The 27,075-nt window shown below is 52.6% G+C and overlaps 2 protein-coding genes across 16 annotated transcripts in view; one reads left to right on the top strand and one right to left on the bottom strand.

The window, feature by feature from the left end:
• The window catches only part of ATXN2 (ataxin 2), a 110,540-nt gene extending 96,519 nt beyond the window's left edge, over positions 1 to 14,021 (top strand). For 8 of the 13 annotated variants that reach the window (XM_040250626.1, XM_040250634.1, XM_040250637.1 and 5 more), the window contains 5 exons: positions 161 to 388; positions 2,559 to 2,727; positions 3,587 to 4,472; positions 5,197 to 5,265; positions 12,768 to 14,021. In XM_040250626.1, coding sequence (XP_040106560.1) covers positions 161 to 388; positions 2,559 to 2,727; positions 3,587 to 3,615 — 426 coding nt within the window. In that variant the 3' untranslated portion in view covers positions 3,616 to 4,472; positions 5,197 to 5,265; positions 12,768 to 14,021. The remainder of the gene's footprint in view (positions 1 to 160; positions 389 to 2,558; positions 2,728 to 3,586; positions 4,473 to 5,196; positions 5,266 to 12,767) is intronic. The other 5 variants (XM_040250640.1, XM_040250633.1, XM_040250631.1 and 2 more) reach the window with 1 other exon arrangement.
• Positions 4,741 to 27,075, bottom strand: part of SH2B3 (SH2B adaptor protein 3) — a 37,621-nt gene continuing 15,286 nt past the window's right edge. For 2 of the 3 annotated variants that reach the window (XM_040250669.1, XM_040250670.1), the window contains exons 3-7: positions 9,149 to 9,250; positions 8,976 to 9,067; positions 8,797 to 8,891; positions 8,483 to 8,697; positions 4,741 to 8,391 (exon numbers count right to left, since the gene is read on the bottom strand). In XM_040250669.1, coding sequence (XP_040106603.1) covers positions 7,798 to 8,391; positions 8,483 to 8,697; positions 8,797 to 8,891; positions 8,976 to 9,067; positions 9,149 to 9,250 — 1,098 coding nt within the window. In that variant the 3' untranslated portion in view covers positions 4,741 to 7,797. The remainder of the gene's footprint in view (positions 8,392 to 8,482; positions 8,698 to 8,796; positions 8,892 to 8,975; positions 9,068 to 9,148; positions 9,251 to 27,075) is intronic. The other variant, XM_040250671.1, reaches the window with a different exon arrangement.

Here is a 27,075-nt window from a genome sequence, read left to right as displayed (position 1 = left end):
CACTTAAGGAGCTCTTTGGCATCTGGAGCTCTTTGCTCCAGTTCCCTGGAGCAGTACTCTTGGTTCCCACTGCTTGGTTGAGGGCTTGCAGTCTGATAATCAGGCTTGTATCCCAGAAAAGAATGTCTCTTAATCTGTACTCTTTGCTGTCACTTTGCAGCACCATCAGCACCAGGCCGCCCAGGCTCTCCATCTGGCCAGTCCACAGCAGCAGTCTGCCATTTACCACGCGGGGCTTGCGCCAACCCCACCTTCCATGACACCTGCCTCCAATACACAGTCTCCACAGAACAGTTTCCCAGCAGCACAGCAGACCGTCTTTACCATTCATCCTTCTCATGTTCAGCCGGCTTACACCAATCCACCCCACATGGCCCATGTACCTCAGGTAAACCTGCTTTAGCCAACTTTTTGTGAAGACCGAGTAGGATATGAAAGTTATCAGATAAGCAGCAAAGAGCCAGATGCTCTTCAAGCTAGGAACCCCTGTGTGTGATGCCATCTGCTTGTCTCTTCTTTCCCACTCAAATACATGTGATCTGGCCTTAAATGAATGTTTGTGTGGTTTTGTAATGGAATCAGTGAAGTTGCTGATTGGTCAGTCTTTTGACATTTCCCAACTGAGGCCTTAAAAATACCTTTGACTCTGGAATGCAACCTAGTTCTTTCCTTACTGTGTCTGCATTGCTCTGTTTGTTTATATAGCTTTCTCGTTGCTATATATACACGTATATGTACACATATTCCCCCCACACCCCTCACACACACACACACACAGGGCTGGCAAAGAAGATGGGGATTTCACAAATTCTCAACTCTGAGATGACTGCCCTGGGACTGTCCACTTGAATGTTAGTCACCTGAGTTCCTCAGAAATCTCTCCATTTGTTTCCCTGGATATTCCTAAATCTGCTTTGACCATACGTTGTACTTCTTGAAAGGGCTTGGCCTTGTACATTGGTGCTGTGTGATTTGAAGCTGAAAGCGCCCAGGTGTTCCTATTTTTCTTAAAGAGCAGATCTGGAAGCACTTGGGGCTCACCTCTAGCGTAAGTTTCTAAAGGTTGAAAGGTGTGTTTGCTGCTGACTAAAGTCCAATGCGATCCAGGGCCAATTTGAACTGTCTTAATGAGGAGAAGGAGCACTGAAGTTGGACTTTTAACTCTGTCCTTTGAGGCCCTCCCTGGGGCTGTTAAGGGTGGATCGGCTGTATTTGATGTCTCTTTTATGCTGCTTTCATAACAGAACTCTCTTAGGCAGGTCTCAGCTTAAACTGCCTCACTGAACTCCGTTTCATGTCAAGCAGTGCACCCCTGAGGCTCTGGCGTGGTGGGGCTGGAGATGCTGCTCTGTTGGAGCTAACTCTCAGAAGGCGACCTTATAACTAGAGTTCCACAGCTCTGAGAAGTCTGGGCATCCTCCCCAGCAAACGGGCAGGTTCTGTAGTGTGGTGCACTGCAGTGGATGAGTTGCTTTTGATGGTGGGGAGGGGAGCTGGTTTGGTCAAGTGTGGGACAGCATGGTTTGGCTGAATCAGGAGCTTCATGAGACCGGGGGCCGGTAGATGTCTAGCCGAGGCTGGTAGCTAAGTAGTTATGTGAATTTATATGTAAGTTGGGGTTCTTAACACCTCACTTTTGTGTTTTTGTGCTGAAAGAACAAAAAGGTTAACATCTGCAGGGAAGTCCAGATGTGCCCTGGGTCTACTTGAACGTGTTAGAGTCAAAACAGGGTTTCCTTCAAGGCTTATCATGGTCTAGAACAGTGCACAGTATTGGAGGAGGAATTGAGGACTCATCCTCCTCGCTCTGCAAATCCTTGCAGAGCTGAGGTCCAGCTCTTTGGGCTAAAACCTTTCCAGCTTGACAGGGAGATGTGGTTGAACTCACTATCACTTGATACAGGGAGACTGGGTTGGCCCAGATGATTTCAGATTACCCCTCCCCACCTCACTGGAGCCATTCACTGCAGCTCCTCCTGCTGCTGCCTTATCGGCGGATCTTTCAGCAGAGCAAAGGGGCCTGAGAGTCTTTCTCACTGCCTTGACTCATTCTTCACAGAGGTGTGCTGATGAGCAGGGGAGGAGCAAAGAGAATATAGAACAGGAGTTAACAGTTCCCACTTATAATGTAATAATCTGCTTTCTTACCTGAAAGGAATGATTCAGGCCCCACATAGAAGCCAGAGTCTAGAAGCATCATTGCATGTAGCCTCCTATTAGTCTGAGAAAGCTGCACTTGGATCAGGGATCTTCTTACCTTTGTGAAGACCTTGCCCCATACATAGAATCCAGTCATCAGAAATGCTGAAGCCTAGGACATGGCAGCCCTGACTTTTACCAAGGCTTGTTGGTTGCCTGCCCCCTCAGCCTTGCAGAATCTGCCAAAAGGTGAAGTGTGTCTATAGGTCCACTAGGGAATGTCCCCAGAGGAAAGAAAGGGCCCTGAGGGCCCACTGTTGCCCTTTCCTGAGAGCCCCAACCCAGTGAAAGGAACACAGTTGACATGTTGTTTAAGCTGGAGATGTTGCCTGTATGCGTAAAAGAGCTCTCTGTTTCAGGCTCATGTACAGTCAGGAATGGTTCCTTCTCATCCAACTGCCCATGCGCCAATGATGCTAATGACGACACAGCCACCCGGCGGTCCCCAGGCCGCCCTCGCTCAAAGTGCACTACAGCCCATTCCAGTCTCGACAACAGCGCATTTCCCTTATATGACGCACCCTTCAGGTGAGGCGTGTGTGTGCAGGGGCCGCCGGGCACCCCAAAGCATTCTGCTCGCACAGGTCGAATGGCAGGCAGGGCCAGCGCTTCAAGCCCCGCATCCAAGAACTAGCAAGACCCGTCAGAGTGTGCACAGTAGGGACTGTGATGATCAGTTCAGTGTCAGGGCCTGAGGCTTCCGGGAGCCTAGGCTGTGTGTGTTCTGATGGTATACAGGATCTGGCTTGATGAGAAGCAGCAGCAGCATTCTGTGTAGCTGATGCATGCTTAGGACTCAGTTGGCCTTCCTTGTTACGCTAGGCTGGACAGGGCAGTGTTTTCCTTCCTGAGTCCCAACAGTCTGACATGTGGGGGGTTACCACCATGGCAGAGTTTGACTGTAGCTCTGGAGACTACTACTGATGAGAAAGTGCTGTGTATGGATTGGTTCTGAGTATAGAATTAGCTCCAGTCTATGCCCTGACAGGGAGAGAATGCCCGTGATTGTGTGTTAGTACTTGATGGCGGCCATGGCGAGATCTCACAGTCTAACCTGTTACTCTGAAAGCAGCACTGGTGCTTGGCTATTATTTGGGGAGGGGATATGTTAAGGCCTTTTTTGTACCCCATGAACAACAACTCTTCTGGGAGTTTTATCTGAAATGGTTTTATGTCTGACTGGTCTGTTTCTACCCACCCACCTGCCTCTCCCCATTTTGGTACAGATGCTGGGGCGGGGGGGGTGGGAAGGGTACAGAGTAAATTAAATTTTGAGTCTTGTTCAGCTAGCACAAGGATAGCTTACAGTCATGTGCTGCAGAAACAGTAGGCTAATGTGTAAGTGTTGCCAGTTTTCTGTTTAAATATTCACTTTTCTTTTTTACAGTACAAGCCCACCACCAACAGCAGTTGTAAGGCTGCCCTGGAGGAACCGAAAGGCCAAATTCCCTCCTCCCTTCTACTGCTTCTACCAACTGGAAGCACAGAAAACTAGAATTTCATTATTTTGTTTTGAAAAAATATATGTTGATTTCTTGTAACATCCAATAGGAATGCTAACAGTTCACTTGCAGTGGAAGATATTTGGACCGAGTAGAGGCATTTAGGAACTTGTGGGCTGTTCCATAATTCCATATGCTGTTTCCGAGTCCCGCAAGTACCCCAGCTCTGCTTGCTGAAACTGGAAGTTATTTATTTTTTAATGACCCTTGAAAGTCATGAACACATCAGCTAGCAAAAGAAGTAACAAGAGTGATTCTTGCTGCTATTACCGCTAAAAAAAAAAATCAAGACTTGGAACGCCCTTTTACTAAACTTGACAAAGTTTCAGTAAATTCTTACCGTCAAACTGACGGATTATTATTTATAAATCAAGTTTGATGAAGTAATCACTGTCTGCAGTGGTTCAACTTTTAAGTTAAGGGAAAAACTTTTACTTTGTAGATAATATAAAATAAAAACTTAAAAAAAATTAAAAAATAAAAAAAGTTTTAAAAACTGATACCAAGTTAATGTGTGTTTGTATGAGCTATTTCCATTATAGGATACTGAGTATCAGGGCAGGAGGGCTGACTGCTTTCTTAATACCCTTGAAGGTTAGCTGTCAAATGATTTTTCTTCTTCACCTTTAGTTCTGGTTCAAGGTATCTCTAGAAAAAAGACAAGACTGAGAGATGTTCTCTGTGGTGGCTAGAGGTCTGCTTCAGAAGGAGGAAGGCTGGCCAGAGTTGGGCAGCACCGAAGGTCCCCGTCCTCAGCCTGACGTTGATTCTGTAAGCTTCCTTTTTAATATCTCCGGAACCCAGATAAGTCAGAGGTTGTCCTGATTCAGGCATCTGTGTTTTACCAGTAGGGGGCAGGAGACACACACTCAGAGTTGTAATAAAGGAATCCAGAGGGCTGAAAGGATGCAGCAATGTACAAGATAAACCAAGCATTTGTTAGGGGTCTTGGTTTTGTGGGAGGAGGATAAACTGGAAAAATACCTATTTTTCAGAGATTGTAGTCATAATAGAACCTTTAAATACTGCAGTTAACTAATCAAGATTCCAAAACCTTTGTTTTAATTCACATGTAGCAATTTGTACATTATAGCAAAATTTGTATTCAAGAATAAGTTACTTATACAGTACATAAACAATACATAAAAATTTGCCAAATAGACCTTCTGCCTATAATGATACAAGATGAATCCATTCTCTGTTGTCATTACAATGTGCTGTTTATTCCAGCTAAACACTGGGTGTCAGATGTGTCCTTGTTAAGAGGCAGTGGATAATAAACTATCAAGTTCCTCTAGCTTGTAGGAGATGTTAGCACTCACATGATATTTGTGATAACAGACTTAGCCCTGAATAACAGCATGAAGAAATCTCAGGCAACCCTTAGGGAAGAGTTCAAGGCCTTGATTTTAGGTTAAGAAACTGTTATGTAAAAATAGTGTTCTCTGGCTTAAGATTTTAATGATTTGCTATTCCTTTTTCCTACACGGTCCAGAAATGATCAAAGGCAGAAGATTTATACCAGATAAAGCCATATGGATTGCTGGTCTAAAATTCAAGGCAGGTTAGTTGACTTAATTCTTTGGTGCTGGTGACTGTTAGTTTGTAAAAGTTCATTAACATCAGGTAAAGGAAGTGATGGTGCTGGGAGCAGTCAGGTCATCCTTGTCATCTGTCATTAGAGATAACCAAAAGGCTGGTGATACTCAGTGTCCGTTTGGCACTCAGAGCCTGGCTCTCAGCAGAGGCTGCTGCCTTGGCCTCTTGCCGGCAGCAGTGGTTACATTGGGGCTGGAAAGAGGGTGGTGGAATGCGCTCTGACTGCGGTGGGCTGGCTGCAGCTATCAGGGTTGCTGCCTCACGGCCTGTGAGGGCATCACGCCCTGGGCCCCACTGCTCCCCCTTGCCCCAGCTCAACCTGCTCTAGCGGAAAGGAAAGGCATTGGCTTAGTGTCACTTCTTCCTAGGCCACAAGGGGCCTTTTTGTTGGAATGTATTTGAACTGTCCGGGTAACTCAGACATGTTTAGTCAAGAAATGTTTTTTCTTGAACATTTTACACTGAAGCTGTTGGAAGTGGTGACTATGTCACAGATTCTGAGCTTGTACTTTGCAGCCAGTCAGTCAGAGCTGCGAGCTTGCTGGGCCTGGCTAGCCTCTTGGCATTACCTGAGACTTGTATGTTGAGCGGCTGTTAGGAAGTAAGTGCCCCAGGCTTGTAGATATCATATCTCTACATTTACCCTCCTGGTCTGTGCTTTGCTTAGCATTCATTACTCAGTAATGCTTGATGTGTAGAAAATGTGGCCCTTAGAAATGGACCACAACTATAGATCAGGATTGGATATACGTGACCATCTGTGAAACCACCCAGGAGGGTTAGTTTTATATAGATTTTTTGAGAGATCTTAGTTCCCTAACAAGAGATTGAACCCATGCGCCCAGCAGTGAAAGTCCGGAGTCCTAGCCACTGGACTGCCAGGAGTGTTGGTTTTAAAAGTAGTGAAGCGAGGTGACTGCTTACCTCCCTGCCCCTCCTAAAGTCTGACCTCCTGGAGTACAGAGAATGGCTGGAACAGACACACCCCTCACCCCAGATAAGGCAGGCAGTAGTTAGTCTAGGCCAAGGTTTAATTTTAGCCTTTGATTGATATATCTGTAAATGTTAAGCTGTGCTAATAAAACTCCCAGTTTCCTAGAAGCCACTTGGGTGAGCCTGGCAGCTATTCTGAATGGCTCTGCTGGCACCAGAAGCAGCTGACTCTGCTAGGTCACTGCCTCCCTTGTTTCTGAGCCTCTGCATGAAAGTTGTGGGAGGAGCTAGACCCCTATGAATTGTGTCACTTGTGAAAGGCAAGTACAGATGGAGATTCGACTGTAGGACCTCTGGGGATGGTAGAGGTTATGGGTGCCTGTGTATCCATGCACACATAGTCTTCATCAGATGAAGCAGTGGTCACTGCTGGAACAGAACACTGATTGTGGGCTATTAAAGGAGTTTCTCATTAGCTGTGGCACCAGCTTCCTAGCTTCCATTTTGGCTCAAGAATGAGCCTAAAACCTTGTGGAATAATTTAATAAGCCTTTAGATGCTTGGAGGCTCTAAGCCAGCCCTGTTGGTGAAAGATTTACTAGAAAGGGCCCAGCAGCCCTTTTCTTCCTTGCCCCTCCCTCACCCCAGTTTAACTTGCACCATAAAGCCTACTGTAAACCAGAATTCAGTTTTTTATTCATAAGGCACCAGGGTGGAACTGTTCCTGGCCACCCTCCTCTTTCAATAATTGCCTGGAATTTCCTTAAAAGAGTGACACACTTCACTTCTCTACATTTAGGAAGGACAGTATCTCCTCAGCAACAGGTGACTGTCCTGACAATGTAACAGACAAGGAAGCCAGGCATACTGGCTTGAACCAGGAACCTGGTCAGTAGGTTTGCATAGCTGTCTCTGACTATAAAAATTGTGTGGGTATTAGTTCAAACAGTGCAATGAAATAAGCAATGGTTTAATTTTGAAACCTGAATTCTTTGAAAAATTCATCTGAGGTAAAAATGTTTAAAATCATTTTTGACCTTTAGCTTGTCCATCTGCCAGAACTTTGTCCTAAAGCTGAAGAGTCGAAGCAGGGTAGGTGTGGTCACCTGTGGCTTGGGTACAGCAGATCTACCACATGGACTAAAGCTATAGTGGGAAAAACCATGGGAGAATCCAGGGCTTGTTAGTGTTTTGGGCTTCCTGATGGGCCCCCCTCCCCAAGTAGAAAGTCTGTCAGCTGGGACAGACAGTGTCAGTGAAAAAGAGAACAAGTTTCCACTGCCAACTCCGGCCCTCCCCGTCCCCCTGCCACCTCTCAAGAGTGATGGGGCCTGGTCCTAGGGACATCCGCGAATAACAACTACGTTTGTAAACAATAAGGAGAAAGCCAGGTAAGAATGGAACGTATAGGAGGCCCTTTAACAGGCCTAATAGAAGGGTCACATCCAAACTGGAATGAGCAGTTAGTGTCCCTTGAATCTCTCTCTGGAAGGAAGGAAAGAAAGTTACATTCACAAGTTCACATCTCTGCTTGCTTGTGCTCCTCCGGGCAGTGTGAGGCCCATCAGAGAGGCGTGTACTGATTGTCTATGGCCCGTAGGCGGCTCCGGGATGAGGAGTCCATTTCGTAGTCCGACTCCCGGGCTCGACTGGCGGGGTCGGGCTCCAGGTGCCGCAGGCTGTTGGCCAGTTCCTCGGGCGAAGGCACCAGGTGGAAGATCTGCTCTGGGGGAGAGGATCGGCCTGGAAGACCCTCTGGGCCAAGCCCCCGTGGACAGCCAGAAGCGCTAAGGTGGGGAAGGCCCCGCTCTGAATCCCAGCGAGAGAGGGAGAAAGGGAACAGAACAGTGCTGGAGGGACCTGGGGGACAAGTGACCGAGAGAGAGACCACACCGTCAGCCTTATCAGGGTGGAGGCAGGTGCTGGAAGGACACAGCAGGAGGTCTTGGTCCCCACCCCCTTTATCAAGGGGCATCAGGGTCACACCTGGTGGCTGGGAGACGACGACCACGTAGCTGGACAGCCGGACGTCACAGGCAGCCCCGCACTCAAGGGGGATGGGCGAGCGCTGGAAGTGGTGGAGCATGTCCACAACGGAGGGGAAATGGAGGTGCTGCACTCGGCACTGGCCCCGCTCGGTCAGCGACAGGCGCAGGTGCTACAGGAAAGGAAGAAAGTAGGCTCAGGCCCTGGCCCCCTCGGGGCCTTTCACTTGGCCAGGGCACAGCCCCAGCTGCCTTGCCCAGTACCTTGGCAATGCCCTGGAAGTTGAACGTGAGCACATACTCCCCGCGCCGCGTCTCGCTCTGTCGCACCAGGAATACTCCGTGAGCATCAGGACCTTGCAGCTGGACCAGCTGAGCTGCCTTCACCCGGGAGATGGGACCGTGGAACCAGGGGTAGCAGGACAGGAAGTGATCTGTTTTCTGGCAGGCTGGATCTAGCAGCACCCCAGGAGAAGCACCTGGCAGAGAAGGAGATGGGTGATGGTGACCCTCTGTGGGCGCTTTATGCCCTGGGCTGGGTCCCGATGTACTGGAGGACAGAGGCCCTGACCCCTTACCTTGGTTCAAGGAATCTGTGCTTCCCCTTGGAGAGTCAGCCGTGCCAGGTTCTGTGGCTGAGGGAAAGTGCGGCTCTGGGTCTGTGGTCTCAAGTCTGCAAGAGAAGATGGGGGTTAAGGACTGGGTAGCTCAGGAGCAACAGGAAAAGCTGTGTCAAGATGGAGCCCTTGGGTCTCACCCTTGGCCTGTGCATGCCCGGAGCTCAGCCATCCATGAATTCAGCTGCTGTTCATCTCCCACCTCAAAGATGATGTCTGTCCGGTCCTTCACCTGGCAGGAAGGAAGGGACAGCTGTGTACAATTTCTGAGGTCTCTGTCTGTTCCCCACATGTTTGGAAAGCTGCCACTCACCTTTAGCACAAAGGTGTACAGGTTGTCAGGCATCTCAAGACGTGTGCATCGCCGGATCTCCTGGATACTGGAGCAGGCTGCTTGTAGCTTGGACTTTGAACTCTAGGAGACCAATGCAGACATTCAGGGCCTGTCCCTGATGGCCCTTCACCCACCCAGGCCTCTGCTCTTTTCTGCAGTCTCCCCAGGGGCCTAGCTTGCTCAGTGGGCACCCTGATCCTGGAGTAGGTTCTAGCATTCTTCGTAGCAGAAACCTGCAGGGGATCCTCTGCCTGTAACCACAGCACTATCTCCCCCACCCAGACACAGACACTGAGCTTCCCAGCACCCAACGGGGCCTGACGGCCAGTCTTTGCTTCACCTTGATCTGTGGACATTCTAGCTCTGACCCATTTGTTGGCTAACACCTGTTTCTCTTCCCACTGGTGGAGCAAAACCGCCCCCAACCCATTCTGGCCAGTCACAGTCACTGCTGATCATCTCATCACAGCAAACCCAGAAGGGGAAGGTGAGGGTATCCCAACCCAAGTTCCCTCCATGGTGCTGGCTGACCGTGCCAAGGTCCCAGGCCTTTCACATTGCCTTTAGCTCCTCTCCTCCCCTCCACTGGCTCCCCACCAGGATGGACCTCTCCCAGCCCAACAGCAGCCCAGGAAGCAGATATCATCACCACATCTTAAAAAGAAGCAACTCAAATTTTGGAGATAGTAATTTACCTGAGGAAGCAGAGATCAGGTTGTGAACCCCCATTCAAAGCATACACCTGACTACTCTGTTCTGCCTCCAAGTCTCAGGACGAGGCGCAGGTGAGGTGGCATGGTGGCAGTTGGCAGAGTAGCTTAGCTATGGGCTTTTGGGGCTCTTTTGCCAGTGTGGCCAAAGGAACACAGCCTGGCATGGCTGGCCCTAGTTACAGCCAACCAGAAAACTGCAGGCCCCAGAAGTTGTCCATGACATTCAACACACATGGGGTTCAGAATGGGTGGGTGATGACCCCCTACTCTTTAGTCATCAAAAGGGTCCTGACTGAACCTGGCTGACCCTACAGATGTCTGTTCCCAGGGCCCAGGAGCTCTCATCACTTTCTCAGAAGGGAGAGCACCCCTCCACTTCCTCCTGTGATAAAATGGCTAAGATTGTTTCCCTAGAGTCATCACATGATCAGTGGTGGCTTTCAGCAGAGGCCTGAGGAAGATAAGATGTGGGGAAGGGGCAGCTGAGACCCAACTGTGCCCTCCTCCCTTCAGTAGCTGTTTTAAGAAGAGACAGTGAGGTGCGCCTGAAAATAACCACTGCTGTTGCTGTTGCTAAGTTGCTTCAGTCGTGTCCGACTCTGTGCGACCCCGTAGAAGGTAGCCTGCCAGGCTCTCCCGTCCCTGGGATTCTCCAGGCAAGAACACTGGAGTGGGTTGCCATTTCCTTCTCCAATGCATGAATGTGGAAAGTGAAAGTGAAGTCGCTCAGTCGTGTCTGACTTTTAGCGACCCCATGGACTGCAGTCCACCAGGCTCCTCCATCCATGGGATTTTCAAGCCAAGAGTACTGGAGTGGGGTGCCATCGCCTTCTCCGGAAAATAACCACAACCCCCACCAAACCAGGGCTTCCCTGGTGGCTCAGGTGGTACAGAGCCCACTTGCCAGTGCAGGACATGCAAGAGACCTTGGGTTTGAACTCGGGGTCAGGAAGATCCCCTGGAGAAGGAAACGGCAACCCGCTCCACTATTCTTGCCTGGGAAATCCCATGGACAGAGGAGCCTAGTGGGCTACATACAGTCTACGAGGTTGCAAAGAGTTGGATACAACTAGTTATGCGCGCGTGCACACACTGTCAAGCCATCACTGGGTAAGGAGGAGGAAACGGGCAGAAACAAAGGTGAGTTCTAGGCATCGCATCCAAGCTGTGCCCAGACGGGTATGCCAGAGTGGTGCCAGAGTCCATCCCAAAGCCATACACTCAACTGAGCTTCAGATAAACAGGCGCCAGGGCAGAAGGATGGTGAGTGCAAGACTGGGCAGCCTGTTAGGAGAGAGGCTCTTCCTGGTCCAGGCCCACACCCAGCAGGTCTTGGAGCTGCCAGTCCTGCCCTGGTGGTTGGACACAGCAGTCCGGGAAAGAGAACTGGGAGTGCACTCTGAGAAGCTGCACAACTAGTAAATCCCAGCCTAAGTGACCACCAGCCAGGGCATTGTCACCCTTCCAGTTCCTCTTGGATGTCCCCTACTACCCAGTTCCTCAGCCAGGGAGCTCCACCCAGCTCCCACATGGACACTGGACATGCCAGAGGACAGGGAAGCAGGGCCCCCATATCCCCAGCAGCACACTCAAGTCAGCCAGCCTCTCCATGTCTGCTTCCTGGCTACAGAATAGGTTAGTACAGAGGGCTCCTTCCTGCGCCTGCATGTGTGGTTGGCCCTGCGTGGCTCTGGATCCGCAGGATCACCGGGAGGAAGTAGACCACGCCAAGAAGGGAATGGGCCTTGTCTCCTTTTCAGTTCCGCCCTGGGCCCTGCCCCCAGCATTAGTGCCAAGATTAACTGGCAGAGCCATGGGTTTCACTCTGAATGTGGGGCCCTCAGTGCCAGCTCCACCCTCAGCAGCTGAGCAACTGCTGACCTGACAGGCAGTGGTGAAGAGAGGATTCCCCCTCTTCAGCCACGGCCAATCCTCGCTGCACAGGTGATGGTGAAACTTGGCCCAGGTCCCCTCCGCCTGCTGGCTGAGCCCAACACGCATTCTTTGGTCCCTTCTCTTCGGCCCAGAGTCATACAACTCTAGAGACTGAGCCAGGGGCTGAACCCAGCCTGCCCAGTGTCCACCTACCTACTGTGCTGCCTGGTGGGGTTGGGGGGTGGGGGGGACAGGAACTCTGCCCAGATTGGAGGAGCAATTTCTCCCATGGCAGGAGTGGGGTGTGGGGCGTTTGGGCCTTGAATCTGGCTGGAGGGAATGAGAGCTGTGATGGGAAACAGATCTGGTCTCTCTGGAGGCCTTGCTTTCCCCTCGGCCTGCTGCCACTCCCTGCGCTTGGGTGCGTAAGGCCATCCAGAGTGCTCCAAGGCGCCTGCTTGCACCCTGCTGTGCCCCATCCTCGTTCACACTCACAGGATCCCAGCAGGGACGAAGTACACACAGTATCATCCAGCTTCTGCTCTAGAAGGGGACAGATAGCCGATGGGCAGGACACATGGGTATGGAGGCAGTGAGCCTCTCAGGTGCCGAGAGGTCCTGGGCCAAGGCCCTGAGGTAGGGAGGCACAGGCACGCATGCCGTGCAGGGGTCCCTGTGGGGCTGAAGTAGTCAGTTTATTCTGAGGTGGGGCTGTGGAGGTGGGCAGCTGCCTATGTGGGTCTGGCACTCACATTAAATACTCGGGCAGAAGCCAGCCACCCAGGTGGGCCAGACACAGCTCTTAACCCATCTCTTCCATGGGAAATGGAGGGGGGGCAGGGGTGAAGACAACATCCAAACAGTAAAGAGCCTGGCACAGGGGACCCCAGGGTGTGGGCATGCCGTATCCTCACAGTGGCCTTATTCCACCCATGCTAGGGGGGTCTTTATTCTTCCAGAGAAAGCCTTCAGGAGAGACACCAGCCTCTTAGCAGTCTTTTCTCTCCCAGGGCTTTAGGACCCTCACTCCTCTCCTGTAAAGAGCAACCATGGGACAGGAGGTAGGACGCAATATACAGCTGAAGGTCAAGGTTCAAGCCCCATTCCTCTGCCACAGCACTCAACGCCCTCGAGTTAGCAACCCCATGGCCTGGAGCCAAGATGGGACAAGCCCCAGCTCTACCACCTACATGTGGAATCTTGGGCATGGCAGTGACTGCAACCTCAGTGTCCTCTCTGGTGATATGCGGACAGTAAGCAAGATCTTGCTGACCTCCAGGCAGAGGACAGTGGGTCTTTGCTGGGGGCCTGAAAACAAAGGCTTGGAGGAAATTCTAGATCCATTCAGAAAACTAAGATCATGGCATCTGGTCCCATCACTTCATGGCAAATAGATGGGGAAACAGTGACAGACTTTATTTTCTTGGGCTCCAAAATCATTGCAGATGGTGACTGCAGCCATGAAATTAAAAGATGCTTGCTCCTTGGAAGGAAAGTTACAACCAACCTAGAAAGCGTATTAAAAAGCAGAGACATTACTTTGCCAACAAAGGTCCGTCTAGTTAAGGCTGTGGTTTTTCCAATAGTCATGTATGGATGTGAAAGTTGGATTATAAAGAAAGCTGAGTGCTAAAGAATTGATGCTTTTGAACTGTGGTGTTGGAGAAGACTTTTGAGAGTCCCTTGGACTGCAAGGAGATCCAACCAGTCCATCCTAAAGGAAATCAGTCCTGAATATTCATTGGAAGGACTGATGCTGAAGCTGAAACTCCAATACTTTGGCTACCTCATGCGAATAATTGACTCATCTGAAAAGACCCTGATGCTGGGAAGGATTGAAGGCAGGAGGAGAAGGGGATGACGGAGGATGAGATGGTTGAGTGGCATCACCAACTCAATGGACATGAATTTGAGTGAACTCTGGGAGTTGGTGATGGACAGGAAGGCCTGGCGTGCTGCGATTCATGGGTTTGCAAAGAGTCGGACACAACTGAGTGACTGAACCTAAGTCATGGATAACCGAGTTCCCCCTCCTCAGGCAAGAGCCCAGAACGGATGCTGCTTGGACCAATGGATGAACAAATGGATAAAACAACATTCTGAGAAAGGCTTAATCACCTCTTACTGTATCCAAACAGTCTTAGCAAACAAACAAACAAAAAAACAGAAAATGTCCTGTCTTATTTGGATTCCAGGGATACCCAAAATGGGAATGCAGACAACCACTAGAACACAGACCTGAGTTTCACTTGCCACAGATTTGTACCTGAGCTTCCTAGCAGCCAGTGCAAAGAGGCATTCTCCAAGAAAAGGCAGCCACTTATGCATAGATCCCATGCACAGCAGCCATTAAAGGCTCTGAGAAGAGCTGCTGCTGCTGCGTTGCTTCAGTCGTGTCCGAGAAGACCTGAAGCAGAGAAACCTGAATCCATGTGTTCCCCACCCAGTGGCCACCAAGTATCTGGCTCAGAAACCTGTCGGGTCTGCACAACCACTGCAAGCAACTTCCCCATCCTGGGTTTTTGGAATTAGACGTTCCTGGCCTTCAGTCCCAACTCTGCCTCAGCCTCCATGGACAAGTGACTTGCCTCTCCTGGCCTGAGTCTCCACTTTTGTAAAGTGAGCTAACGGTGCCCTCTCTACCCTCCAAGAAGATGTGGCAGTACCATGTGTATGGGCACTATGGGGGCGGGGAGGTGGGGGGAAGATATGTAAAGGTCCCAGGGGATGTCACAGGGCGGGGATGAGCACAGGGTCTTGGGAAGTCAGTCTTAGGAATACCTGGTCTGCTCAGAAGCAAACCGCTCTCCTGAGGAAACTCAGCTTTCATGGCTGTCCCCACACCGAGTCTGAGCCTGAGGCAGCCTCCCTGCTCCCTTCCCATCTCGTGCCTTCCACAGGGCACAGTCACGGGCTTTAAACGTTTGCTGAGTGCTCTGCAGAGTGGAGAACGGGGAAGGGAAAGACACTGGAGGCCAAGAGTATGGCAGGAGCCAACAGCCAGGGACCAGTAAGTGCAGCCATATCCACAAGACAGCAGGGGAGTTGTCTGTGGCAAGCAGCAGTACCAATAGGCCCCTTCACTCCACCCTTTAATGAGCACCTCCTGTGTGCCAGGCACTGGGGCCTGGTCTGTCTAGCCAGGACATTTGAACTGTTGAATTCACAGGTCTGCACCATTTCCAGAAATTGCAAATATTGCAGAAAAGAGCATCATCTTGAGGAATGGAGGTACCAGGACCAAGGAAATCGGAAGGCCACCACTCCAGGGTGGATCTCCCGTGATCCTCTGAGAGCACCATGCTCTGAGCCGCCTGTCTTGTTGGAGGAACATGGTGGGCGCCTCCCCTGATGCCCCCAACGTGGCTGTTTATTCTCCACTTCACAAATGAGCAGCCAAGGCTAAGAGAGCCTCCTACATTACAGCCAGTGGGCCTGGATCCTTGTGGAGGTCGGCCTGGGATCCGTGTTTACCCTGGGTGCATGTGAAACAGCATCTTTAGGGGGAAGGCTGGGCAAGGAGCCGCACCTCCTCCCCAGGCACAAGAGATGGGAAGGGCAGGGAACACAGCCCACCCCACAGAACACACAGTGCTGGACCCTGGGGCCAAGGGCTTGAGAACCAGCTGGCCTGGATTCCAGTCCTAAGCAGTTCGTAGCGGGGATGGGGGAGAGGGCTCTGGATTCCAGTCATAAGCAGCTCCTGGGAGCAAAGCAGGGGCGCTCACAGGGAGACCCACTAAAGTGAGGCATCAAAAAAAGGTAGTGTCTAGAACCCTGAGAGACGGGCGGCATGAAAACTGAGTTGCTGTGCAGCAGTCCTATCAGCGCTCCTCCCAGACACATCCCGAATCCAATGACTTCTCATCCCCCTCCTCTGCTCAAAACTCTTGCCGAGGCTTCCCTGGTGGTCAGTGGCTAACATTCTGCACTCCCAGTGCAGAGGGCCCAGGTTCGATCCCTGGTCTAGGAACTAGGTCCCACGTGGCTGCAAACAAGTATCACACACTGGCAGTGAAGACCATCACATACCCCATGCGCTGTTACTATGACTGGGCACTGCCTGCCTGCAGAGAGAAAGTTTAAAAAAGGGACTTCCCTGTTGCTCCAGGACTAGGAGTCCATGCTTCCAATGCAGGGGCCCTGGGTTTGATTCCTGGTTAGGGAACTAGATCCCATATGCTGCAACTAAGAGCTAGTGCAGTTATATATATTTTTTAAAAAAACCTGTGGGCCCCACCTTGCTGGTCCTCACCATGGCCCATGAGATACTGCCGGACCTTGTTCCTGTTAACTCCTTAACCTCACCTACCCTCCCTCTTTCTCACCCCGTTCAGCCACACTGGCCTCCACTCTGCCTTCAATGTACCAAGCATGCTCCCACCGTGGGGCCTTTGCACCTGCTGTGCTCTCCGTCTGAAAGGCAGTTTTCCTGCATCTTTACGGATCGGCTCTTCTTGGATGCAGGTCTCAGCTCAAGGATTGCTGCCTCGGGAAGGCCTCTGACTACTGTATCCAGACACACGCAGTCACCGCCCCAGAACCCCCTTCACTTCACTTCCTCCACCGCCTTATCCACCTGTGAAATGTGCTCTGGGAGACCTGGTCTTGTCACATCCCCAGGATTGAGCGCAGGGTTGAGAGGTTGTAGATGTTCGACTTTAGCCCTCAACAAATATTCATCACAGGCCCCTTGTCTGCCAAGTATCATGTGTGTTAGGATCAGTAGGCACAGGATACAGCCCCCAACGCAGACCCCCACCCTCTCGAGGACTCTAGGGAAATGACAGGGACTCAGCGAGGCAAGGATGCAGGACACAAGTTGGGCCTCCAGGGCCTTGAGCCAGCTCAGGGAGAGCCCTGGCTGAGAGGAAGACCCTGGACGCCTCACGGAACACGGATCAAGCCAACGATACAGATGGAGGACTGGGAGCCCTCACTGGCAAAATGCAGTTGTCCCCAGCCATGGCGAGGAGCCAAGTGGAGCTGGGGCTCAGACCCTCGTCTATGTAGTCCCCGAGCCCACAACCCCGCTGTCATCCAGCTCACACACCACCAGGCCTGACCCAAACTGCTGGTCTCAGCAGGAGAAAACCTTCCCTCCTTCAGGGAACCTTCTCTGATCGCTACGTTGTGGTCCGTGCAACTCCTGTGCCTCTCCCGCAGCACGGGTCTTATCAGACCAGGCCATAATTTCCTGGTGGTGCCGCTGCCCCCACCATCTGACTGGGAGTTCCTCTAGGGGTGGGGACAGGGCACCAAGCCTCGTTTCCAGCTGGGGCCCAGCACCAGGTCCAGCCTGGAGGAGCTCGAGAGAGAGTGGCAGATCAATGGGTGAAGGTAGATGCCTGGGGCCCCAGCCCTCAGACGTCTGGGAAGCAAAGGCAGATGTGGAGGTGTGGTGAGTTATCTCACCCCCCTGTTCCCCTGCTGCCTTGGGGGCAAACTGAAGGCAATGAGCTCAACAAATGTTTAGCTGAACTACAGGGCGCAGGTCATTTCCTTCCTCCGTCCCCAACCGGGGGGACACAGACACACACACATACCCTTTGAATGCTTGCTTCCAGCCACTTTTTCTCCATGTGACCCTGAGCAAATCACTTCACTTGTCTGTGCTTTTGTTTCCTCATCTGTAAAATGGAGACAGTGATGAGGCGCATGCCTAGGGCTTCTGTATGTGCAACCTGTCAGTTGCCTGGAGTACACAGGAATCTCCCAGGTCTCCTCCTTGGTCTGGCCCTGTTGTCTCAAGCTTCCGTCTCCCCATAAGAGAGCAGGAAAGGGATGGGAGATGCTTCTATGAAAGCCACAAAGATCAAGTCGGCTTCCCCTTTCTGGCAAGTGAGAGCCCACCAGTGCCAGAGGCAGAGCTTTTCCCGAGCCGGCACTGACATAGGGAGATGCCCCCCACCAATATAACAACCCTGCCCAGAGTCCCCACCTCCCCTGGGCAGGTGGCACCCTTAGATCACACCCTTAGTGACCAAGCATGAGTGTGGGGGCCTGTGCCCCCTCTACTTCTGGACCTGGAGAGGCCCCAAGAAGGCCCTGTAGGAGGGGTAACTAGCTAGAGATGTTGGGAAAGACATGAGCTGGAAAGTGAAAGTGAAGTCGCTCAGTTGTGTCCGACTCTTTGTGACCCCATGGCCGGTAGCCTACCAGGCTTCTTGGTTCGTGGGATTTTCCAGGCAAGAATACTGGAGTGGGTTACCATTTCCTTCTCCAGGAGATCTTCCTGACCCAGGGATTAAACCCAGGTCTCCAGCATTGTAGGCAGATGCTTTACCGTCTAAGCCACCAGGAAACATGGGCTGGAGGCTTGTCTAAAGCCCCACCTGCAGTGAGCTCCCCTGCAAGCCTGTAAGGTCCCCTCCACATGTCAGAAATGCAGACTCACAGTGACACAGACATAAAGCCCCCTCTCAGAGAGATGGAGACCATCCCACACACAGAATCACAGTGACAGGGACACAAAGCCCCTCTCAGATGCTGGAGCAACCTGCCTCCCAGAGATGGAGATCCCCATGGAGAGAGAGTGCTCCCCCCACCAAATATGCACAGAACCAGTCTGGGATCCCCCTGACAGCCATCCAAACCCTGAGATGCGGCTGTCCGGCTTCATACTGAGAGGCCAACTGTGGAGATGCACTTCTACTCTTCGGCTAGCCTTGGGGAACCACCCAGGATTGGTGGTAAGGGAGTGGCCTGTGGCTGAAGAGAGCCCACTCCTGGAAGTCACCCTCCCCACACCCACTCATGGGCATGGATGCACTAGGGAACCAAGGTGCTTATGGACCTATGGGCATCTCACCAGCTGACCTTGCCTGCCTCTCCCTCAGGGTGACAGCGGTCCACCCATGACCTGGCCTGGGGAGGCCTGTCCTGGGATGGGGCCTTGCAGAGGTGGGAACAGAGGGGCCAGCGCCACACCGTCACAAGCCAGGCTGCGGGCTGCACCTTTCCTCTGCACAGGGCACCACTCCTGGCCAAAATTTCCAGCAGAGTAGAACCAACCCCTTTCCAGACCGTGGAGCTGCTCAGTGGCTAGCCTGCGTCAGCTCCCCTCTGTCAGTTTCCTGCTGGAGGACAGAGCAGGGTCTCTGGGAGTACCAAGCTGGCACCCAGGCCTGGGCCCACTGGGGGCCCCGTCAGAAGCCCCCTGCACCCCGCCCCTTGCCGGCTGCAAACCAGCTGCCACCAGCCCATGCACTGAGCAACCACTTCCTGCTCCGAGCATCCCTCCAGGATTCCTCCCTGCCCTACATGGCTGTGGAGCCGCAAAAGCCCTGCACCCTGTCCCCATCCACCTTCACGCCGACTGTCTTCCTCACGCAGTGCCCCTCTGGCCGCCACAAGGCCAGGACACCCGGGCCTGGAACACTGGGCTGTGTCAGCCCCCAGACAAAGGGGAAGCCGTGGCTCCCAGAGGCCCCACCACCCCTCCAAGCCCCGAGCAGGAGGGTCCCGCCTGGCGTGCCACCAGGCACTGCCCCAGGTCTTCCCACTGCATGGGAGGGTGTGCTCTATGTTCTTGGGAAAGCAGAGGGGACCCAGAGTTGGCTGGCCACCCCTCAAGGCCTTCTGTGCTGTGCCCGCCTCCCAACCCCGTGGTGGAGCCAGCTAGGTGGGGGAAGCCCCTTACCCCAGCAGCACAGCCCTCAGCTGCACCCTGGGGCCCCTGTCAGCTCTACGCCTGGCGAAGGTGGAAAAAGATGTGGTTAAGCAACAAATAACCTCTGTCACCGGCCTCCGATAGGGGCATGCACTGGAGGGAGGGGGGCTCGTCACCACCAAGATCCCCAAAAGCCCCGGACGGTGGCTACCGCCTGCCTTCGAAGAATGATGATTCAGAATAAGAGGTGAAAGCGAGGACCTCTGGGGCTCAAGGGGGCTGTAGGGCTGCCGGGGAGGCTCAGAGTCAGCTGAGCAGAGCCTCAGGCAAGGCTGACGGGGAACCAGGGCGCCAGCCAGGAGCCCCAGAGTCGGCGGGGCCCACTGAGGCCGCAGTCTCCACCCTTCCCAGCTCAGTCTGCCAAGAGTTCTTGTCACTATCCTCAGCCCCTGTTCAGTGATATGCCTTGACACACAGCATCTCACTGACACCAAAAAACAACAGGAAATTGCACCAGCCACAAAGAATAAAAGCCAGTTGGATTAAATAATTAAATGTGAAACATAAAACCGAGACAAAAGTGGAAGAAAAGAACCTGAGTAATTATCTGATCCCAGCCCTAAGCACAAAAAGCAAAGAACAAAATCATGAAGGAAAAAAATCAACCGTATGTCACTGCCCAGACTTAAAAACCTTCATAGTCTGAGAAGCTCAGAACCAGTTGAAAAGTCAAATAGCAAAGGAAATATTTGCAGTGTATGATAGCACCAGGGTCCATGTAAAGAGCTCCTGCAGGTTAGCAGGGAAGAGGCAGGCAGTGCAAGAGAGGCACACACAGAGTTAATGGCCTGTAAGTCACAGAAACCCAAGAAACATAAGAGACAGTCAAAATCCGCAGGGACAGAAAGCAGGGTTAATGGCTGCTAAGGGCTGGGGAGCAACACTAACAGGTACTGGGTTTCTGAGTGAGGTGATGAAACGAGGTGATGCAATGTTCTGGAATTAAGACAGTGATGATGGCTGCATACACAGTGAATATGCTAAAAACAACGAATTGCACTGTAACATGGTGAATTTTATGTCATGTGAAGTATATCTCAAAGTTTTTTAAAAAGAGAAATGGTCCATCCATTCATAATCAGGACAAGATAACCACTTCACCTGGTAGTTGGCAAACATTTTAAAAATAAGCACCACTGTTTGAAGATATTTAAATGAGTAAAGCTTTTCTAGAAGGCTCTTTGGAAAGGATGTATCAGAAGCATTAGAAATAGCTCATGAGCACATGAAAAGATGCTCAACCTCATTAGCCTTCAGGGAAATGTAAATCAAAACCATTCAACTATTCAAAACCATTGTAGGATGGCTACAATCAAAAACAGCTGTAGTAAAAAGTGTCGGTGAGGATGTGAAGAAGTTAGAACCTTCAAACATTACTGGTGGGAATATAAAATGGTGCAGTACTCTGGAAAACAGTTTAGCAGCTCCTCAAAATGTTTAAAGGGAGTTACATTTGGTCCAACAATTCTACTCGGTACATACCCAGGGAAAAAAAGAAATATATCCACACAAAAACTTAACTCACAAATGTCTGCAGCAGCACTTTTCATAATCACCCGAAAGTGAAGACAACCTAATGTCCATCCACTGAGAAATAGATATACAAAATGCCATCTAGCCATACAATGGAAAATCACTGGGCAATAAAAAGGAACAATATACTGACTCGAGCTCCAACATGGACAAGCCTTGAACACATGCTGCTGAGTGAAAGACGACAGTCATGAAAGACCACACACTGTCTGGTTCCATGTACATGAAAAGAACAGACTAAGCCAACCTAGGGAGACAGAGGAGACAAGTGACTACCTGGGGCCGGGGGAGCGGAGGGATGAGGAGTGATTGCTGATGGCTACAAGGTGTCTTTTTGAGATGAGTGGTGGTGAGATGAGAAAGTGGCCTTTAAACCATGGAGACAGTTGTACAACCCTGTATATATACTAAAAACCACTGTACCCTTTTAAACAGGTTAATTTTATAATCTGTAAACTATATCTCAATAAAGCTTTAAGAGAAAACACATGAGAAGCGCTCCTGAAGCCTACCAGCCAGCACTTCCCCTCTAGGAACGTAGCCTAAGGAAGTAATCAGAGATGGGCAGCAAGACTGATGTACAAGACGTTTGTCACAAGGGTATCTACTTGAGCAAAAAAATTAGAAATGGTTGAAACAGGAGTCTGGATAATCACAGATAAATATATCATGGCCTATGTAAATGAAATATTGTGCAGCCATTAAGACATTCTTTAAAATTTCTTAAGAAAACATAAAAATGTTCCAGACATGTTAAGTGAAAAAAAAAAAGAGGATGAGTGTGTCAGTCCCATGAGGGCTTGGGGTTTTGTCCAAAAGTTTCTGCCTGTTTCCAGCATGCTGGGCACACAGAAGGGGCTCCCTCTATAACTACTGAATGAAGAATTAGTGAATGCTGATGGAGCTGCAATTTTGGGGAAAAGTTCAAGAAAGAAATACAAGAGAGGACAGAGACATCGACTGGGATTGAGATGCTCGTTTTCTCTGGGTAGTTGGGTCATGGGTGGTTTTTCGGTGACTGTTCTGTCATTTCTGCCCTGAGCTTTACTAATTGAAAAAACAAAACCAGAAACACCAGGAACTCAAACGTGGGGGCCCTCGGTAAGGTAGACAGTTTCCTAGATTACATGGAGATCTGAAGAGAGACACGGTCTGTCCTCCCGTTCCAGACGGTTCCCTGGAGAGAGGTTCTGTCTCCGTGCTGTGGGACTTCAGACTGGACCGCAGTCAGGATTCGCATCCGGCCCGGGAAGGGGGGGGGGGGGCAGACACAGGGAGGGAGGACCCGGAGGCCAGGTCTCGCCGTGCTGGCCCCCGCCCCTATCCGCCGTCATCCACTGGTTCCAGAGACTGAGCAGTCAGTGGGGTCCACGGCCCGAGGACAACGGTGGCCTCCACCCCAGCTCGGAGGGGAGAGAGAAAAAGGGGTGTGGGCCCCAGAAAGGAAGCTGAGGTGGCCCCTCCTGCCTTGGGGAAGGAAGCTACCCCGCCCCCACCCCAGTGAGGGCCAGCGCTCAGAACCAGAGATCTCTGCTCTGCATTTTGGTTTCCTTTTCCATTCACAAAGAAGTGGGTGGGGGATTTCCAGCAGGCCCAACTGGCTATCCGTGCTGTCCGCTTTGCCCAGGGAGAGCCACTGGGAGTGGCAGCCAGGTAGTGGCCTATCCCAGGGAGGGCCTCTGGGGACCCAGCTCGGGGGTCTGTGACTTCCCATGCAGGAAGCCTCTTCCGCTGCCCCTCAGGGAGGAAACACCTCACACCTCGTGCCAGGCCCTCCAGGAGCCAGGTTTTGACTCAATCACCCAGCGAGGGCAGGACTGACATCCCATTCTCCAGAATGGGAAACCAAAGCCAAAACAGGCCAGGTTTTCAGCCCAAAGCCATATAACAAGGACGCAAGAGCCATGATCTGAACCCAAGCCTGTCCATGTGCCCTGCCCACTGGCCACCAAGTCCAGAGCACAGACTCCACGGTTCTGCCTCTCCACACACGGCCCCCCAACAAAGGAAAACCAAAGAGCAACTTCCAAGAAGCTGGCAACAGCCACAGGCCAGAGGAGCAAGGGGATGGGGGGATGATAAATGACTGTCATTCGCCGCCCTCCCCTTGATGGATTCAGGGGCACTTTCCAGTCTCGGGATTCACAGAATTTGAGCTGAAAGGAAGCACACCGATACCATCTGCCCGTGGTTTCAGCGTGGTCGGGGGTTTCTTCTAAGCGGCAAAGTACTTTTCAAAAAACGATGTTACACAAAACCCCAATAAGGGGCAGACAGGGCGGCTGTGTGTGCGGTTGGGGGCCCCACAGGAGCCCTGCCTACCACCACCCCTTCCTTCCTTCCCCCACCAGCCCTGGAAGGCCCGGATCAAGCCCCTTGGTTGCCCATTTCACAGCTCAGAGAGGCACGGGGAATCACCTGGGTCACAGCAGCCCCGGCAGAGAGAGGACAGAAACCCCATCTCACCCAGAAGCCTTTGACACCTGGTCCTCCTGGGAAGGTGGGACTGGGGATGCACTCGCCTTCTACACGCCTGTCTCCCCAGGGATCATCGGGTTCTGTCTGGGCCCACGAGGGTCTGCTGGGCTGCAGTGGGCGGTCTCTGTGCCTGTTAGGGGGTCGACACAAGCCCTGACCTTGGCAGGCCCACAGCAGACTGCATTCTTGCTCTTCCACCTGCCAGCTGTGTGCCTTCGGGCAAGTCTCTCTACCTCTCCATGCCTGTTTCCTCTTAAGAGACAGTGTCCTCTCTGTCCCCACCTTCCAGTGTTTGTGGTGGTTGCATGGGATGTGTCGAATGCAGCGCCCACTGTGCTGAAAGTGACTAGTAACAAGTAGCAGCTGCAGCAGCTAAGCCTGGCTGAGACCCCCTGCATGGGGCCGGCTCTCGCCGCCATGGGGACAGCGGTTGGTTCACCTATCACTGCTGTGGGTGCCGCCACTCAGCTCTTTGTACTTGAGGAAAATGAGGCACCGAGAGGGCCAAGTGCCCTTCCCGAGGCTGCGCAGTGCAGAAAGGCAGGGACGGGACTCGGGCCCAGGTCTGTCCGAGCCACCAGGAGGCTGCCCCTCCCGCCCGCATGGCCGCTTCCTGCCCAGCCCTCCTCTTCCTCCTCGCACTCCTGCCTCCGAGAGGAAACCGCCGGCCCCCGGCGGACGTCCCTCTCTCTCTGCTTCCTCTTTCCCACACTCGGGCACGGGCTCTGGGCTCAGCCCCCAGGGTCCAGTGGTGGCTCCTTCTGCATCTTGGGGCCTCAGTTTCCCCACCCGGGAGGCAGGCACAGCGGAGTCAGGGGAGTTTGAGGGGCTAGTTGGGCTATGCCCTCACCCCCAGGCTGCGCTCAGACTCAGCCCCTTCATCATCTAGGCTGCTCGCCAGGAGCACCGACTGCTCCCAGCCAGGTCCCCCGCCCACCCAGTCAGCACCTGCAGGATCCACAGCTCATGACACGTATGGGCGCCAGGACCACCCCCATTTTACAGATGAGGAAACTGAGGCCCTATCACTTAGCTCAGAAGCAGCAGAGGAGGAACGACTCTGAACCACACTGCCCGACGGCCCCCAGCCACCCTAAGGACCAGTCGGTCCAGCCACTGCCAACTGACCCACTTCCTCTTGGGGCTATGAGGGCTGGCAGTGCAGGAGGGAGCTCAGGGCTGTGGGCCAAATCCCCTAGGATCCCCCACCTCCTTCCTCAACCGCTTCTCTGGGCTGAGCAGCAAAGGCCAACAGCAGGGCACGCTGTGCAACAGGGACCCAGGGGAGTCCAGGCCTCAATGTGCCCAGCTGTAAATTGGTGGCACTGGACAAGATGGCCATGGGGAACCTTTTCAGGTCTGAGAACTCAAAACAGACCCCCCCCCCACCCCACCACCCCCACCCACCCAGGTAGGGCCCCTGGCTAAACACTACCAGCTCCACCACCCATGATAACAGTAAATCCTCTGGAGACTCATTGGGCACCAGGTGCAGCCCAAATGCCCAATTCCCATCCCGTCTCCAAAGCTCTGAGCTGTGCGGCTGTGGACGAGTCACCTCCCCTCTCCTGAACTCAACTCCCCCATCTGTGATATCGGGGTATCGCTGCAGCCCCCTCACAGGGCTGCTGTGAGGGGTAAATGAAGCCCAGACAGTTAAGTGCTTAGTATATAACAAGTGCCAAACAGATGCTGCCTAAAAGGGCATTTTTCAACAGCACCTACTATTAACAGAAGTCCATCAGTACTCCCACAGTACAGATGAGAGAAACTGAGGCTCAGCCCTCAGACCGGGCAAAGCTGGCCAGATTCTGAGACCCCCTCAGCCAAACCAGGCCTGGACATGTGGGGAAACTGAGACTGGAAACAGCAAAGGGCTGGCCCTCAGGCCATGGCCCACCCAGATGGGCTCCACTGAAAATGGATCCCAGCTCCTAGGAGAGCCCTGGCCCCCAGGCTAGCCAACCCCAACCCCTGTAATTGCTCCCTGACCTTGGGACCCACCCCTCACCCCAGTCAGGCTCTCCCTCCGCAGGGGCCAGGCTGGGGTGCACTCTGAGTGAGCCTGGCCCAGCACTGCCAAATCCACCAATTCGTATGAGAAACCAGAAGTTGGGCTCTTATAGGAAACCTCTCCATTTTACGGTTTGTAAATACTGGCAATCAATCCATCTTTCTTGTTTGTAACTGCCGAGCAGGATGGCACATCTTAGGCCTGGCCTGGCCAGGAGCTGGTGCTCTGCACCCCATGGCTGGAGGGGGGCCGTTCAACAGTGTGGCAGGGGGCTCAGGAGTAGGGACCCTTGGGAATAAGGTTCAGATCTCCTTAGCAGCATGATCCTGAGTTTCTTTGCCTCTCCCAGCCTTGGTTTTCCCACCTGTCAAATGGGCCGATAAGCTTGACCTCATGGAAGGACTTGAGGGTCAAGTGTTTAGGGCAATTCCTGGTGAGTAGTAATGTTTACTTAAGGAAACATACTGCTTCCTCAGCAACCCCCAGCCTGAGCTCAGAGATGCCTAAGGGGAGGGAGATGCCACAGAACAAGAGGATCTTCTAGGAGAAGAATCATGCCACATTCTCCCAGACACCGGAAGACCACAGGCAGCCCCAGAGGGTTTCTCTAGCCCATTCCCACTGCTGAGCAAGTGTCACACCCGCCTCTGACCCTAAATCCTTCACATGCTCCCACTGCTCTCAGTGTGAAACCTAAAATCCTCACAGTGCTCCCTCAGGCCCCGCCCAACCCAGCCTGGTCACCTTTCCAGCCTCACCCCTCCTTCTGCCCGCTACTCCAGCCCCTGGCTGCCTGGCTGTTCCTCCAAGTCTCCTGGTTCATGCCCATCCGAGGGCCTTCCCACTTGCCATTTCCTCAGCATGGGACTCCTTTACCCAATCTTCCAGGAGTGGCACCTTCAATCATCCCAGATGTCACTTCCTGCCAAGGGGCCTCTGATGACCACCCCCCAGGGACAATCCCCAGCCTCCCCTGAGGGCTGGCACACAGAAGGAAGGGTTGTCCGGCGCCACCCCCCCCCACCTGCAGTGATGCTACTGAAACTAGACTTTGGACTTTGGGAATGAACTACGCTTGTCTCCTCCCACCCCCTCTGAATGTCCACTGCAGCAGCCTGTGGCCTCCGCTTACACACCGCCTGTAATGGCTGGCTCCCTCCCACCACAGCCCTCACGGTGACCCTTGAGCCCTGGCTGCTGCTATCACGCCTACTTTACAGACAACTAGACTGAGGCTGTGAGTGGAGAATCCACGGGCCCAGGGTCAGGGGCACTGGTCAGAGGCGGAGCTCTGACCCAACTCCAGGGGATGCACACCCATGAACTGCCGGCCACCTGGCCTCAGACTTCCGGGGGGAAAGGGGGGTGCACGCCCTGAGTGATGTCCCTGGGCAGTGCCCTCTCTCAGTTCTTGTCCTCCAAGCCTCTTCCGCCTGAGCACCATCCAAGTGACAGGGCTCAGGTGTGAATCCAGAGCTCAAGCCTTTGCTGTCACACCCTCCTTTGCCTTTCTTGACTTTTTTTCAGCTGCCCTGGCATGTGAGATCTCAGTTCACCTGCCAGAGATGGAAGCCGTGCCCTCTGCACTGGAACCACAGAGTCTTAACCATTGGACCATCAG

Source organism: Oryx dammah, unplaced genomic scaffold (assembly GCF_014754425.2).
Source record: "Oryx dammah isolate SB20612 unplaced genomic scaffold, SCBI_Odam_1.1 HiC_scaffold_12, whole genome shotgun sequence".
Lineage (NCBI taxonomy): Eukaryota > Metazoa > Chordata > Mammalia > Artiodactyla > Bovidae > Oryx > Oryx dammah.
The sequence above is the reverse complement of the archived record's forward strand: the minus strand, read 5'-3'. Positions and strand labels throughout refer to the sequence as shown.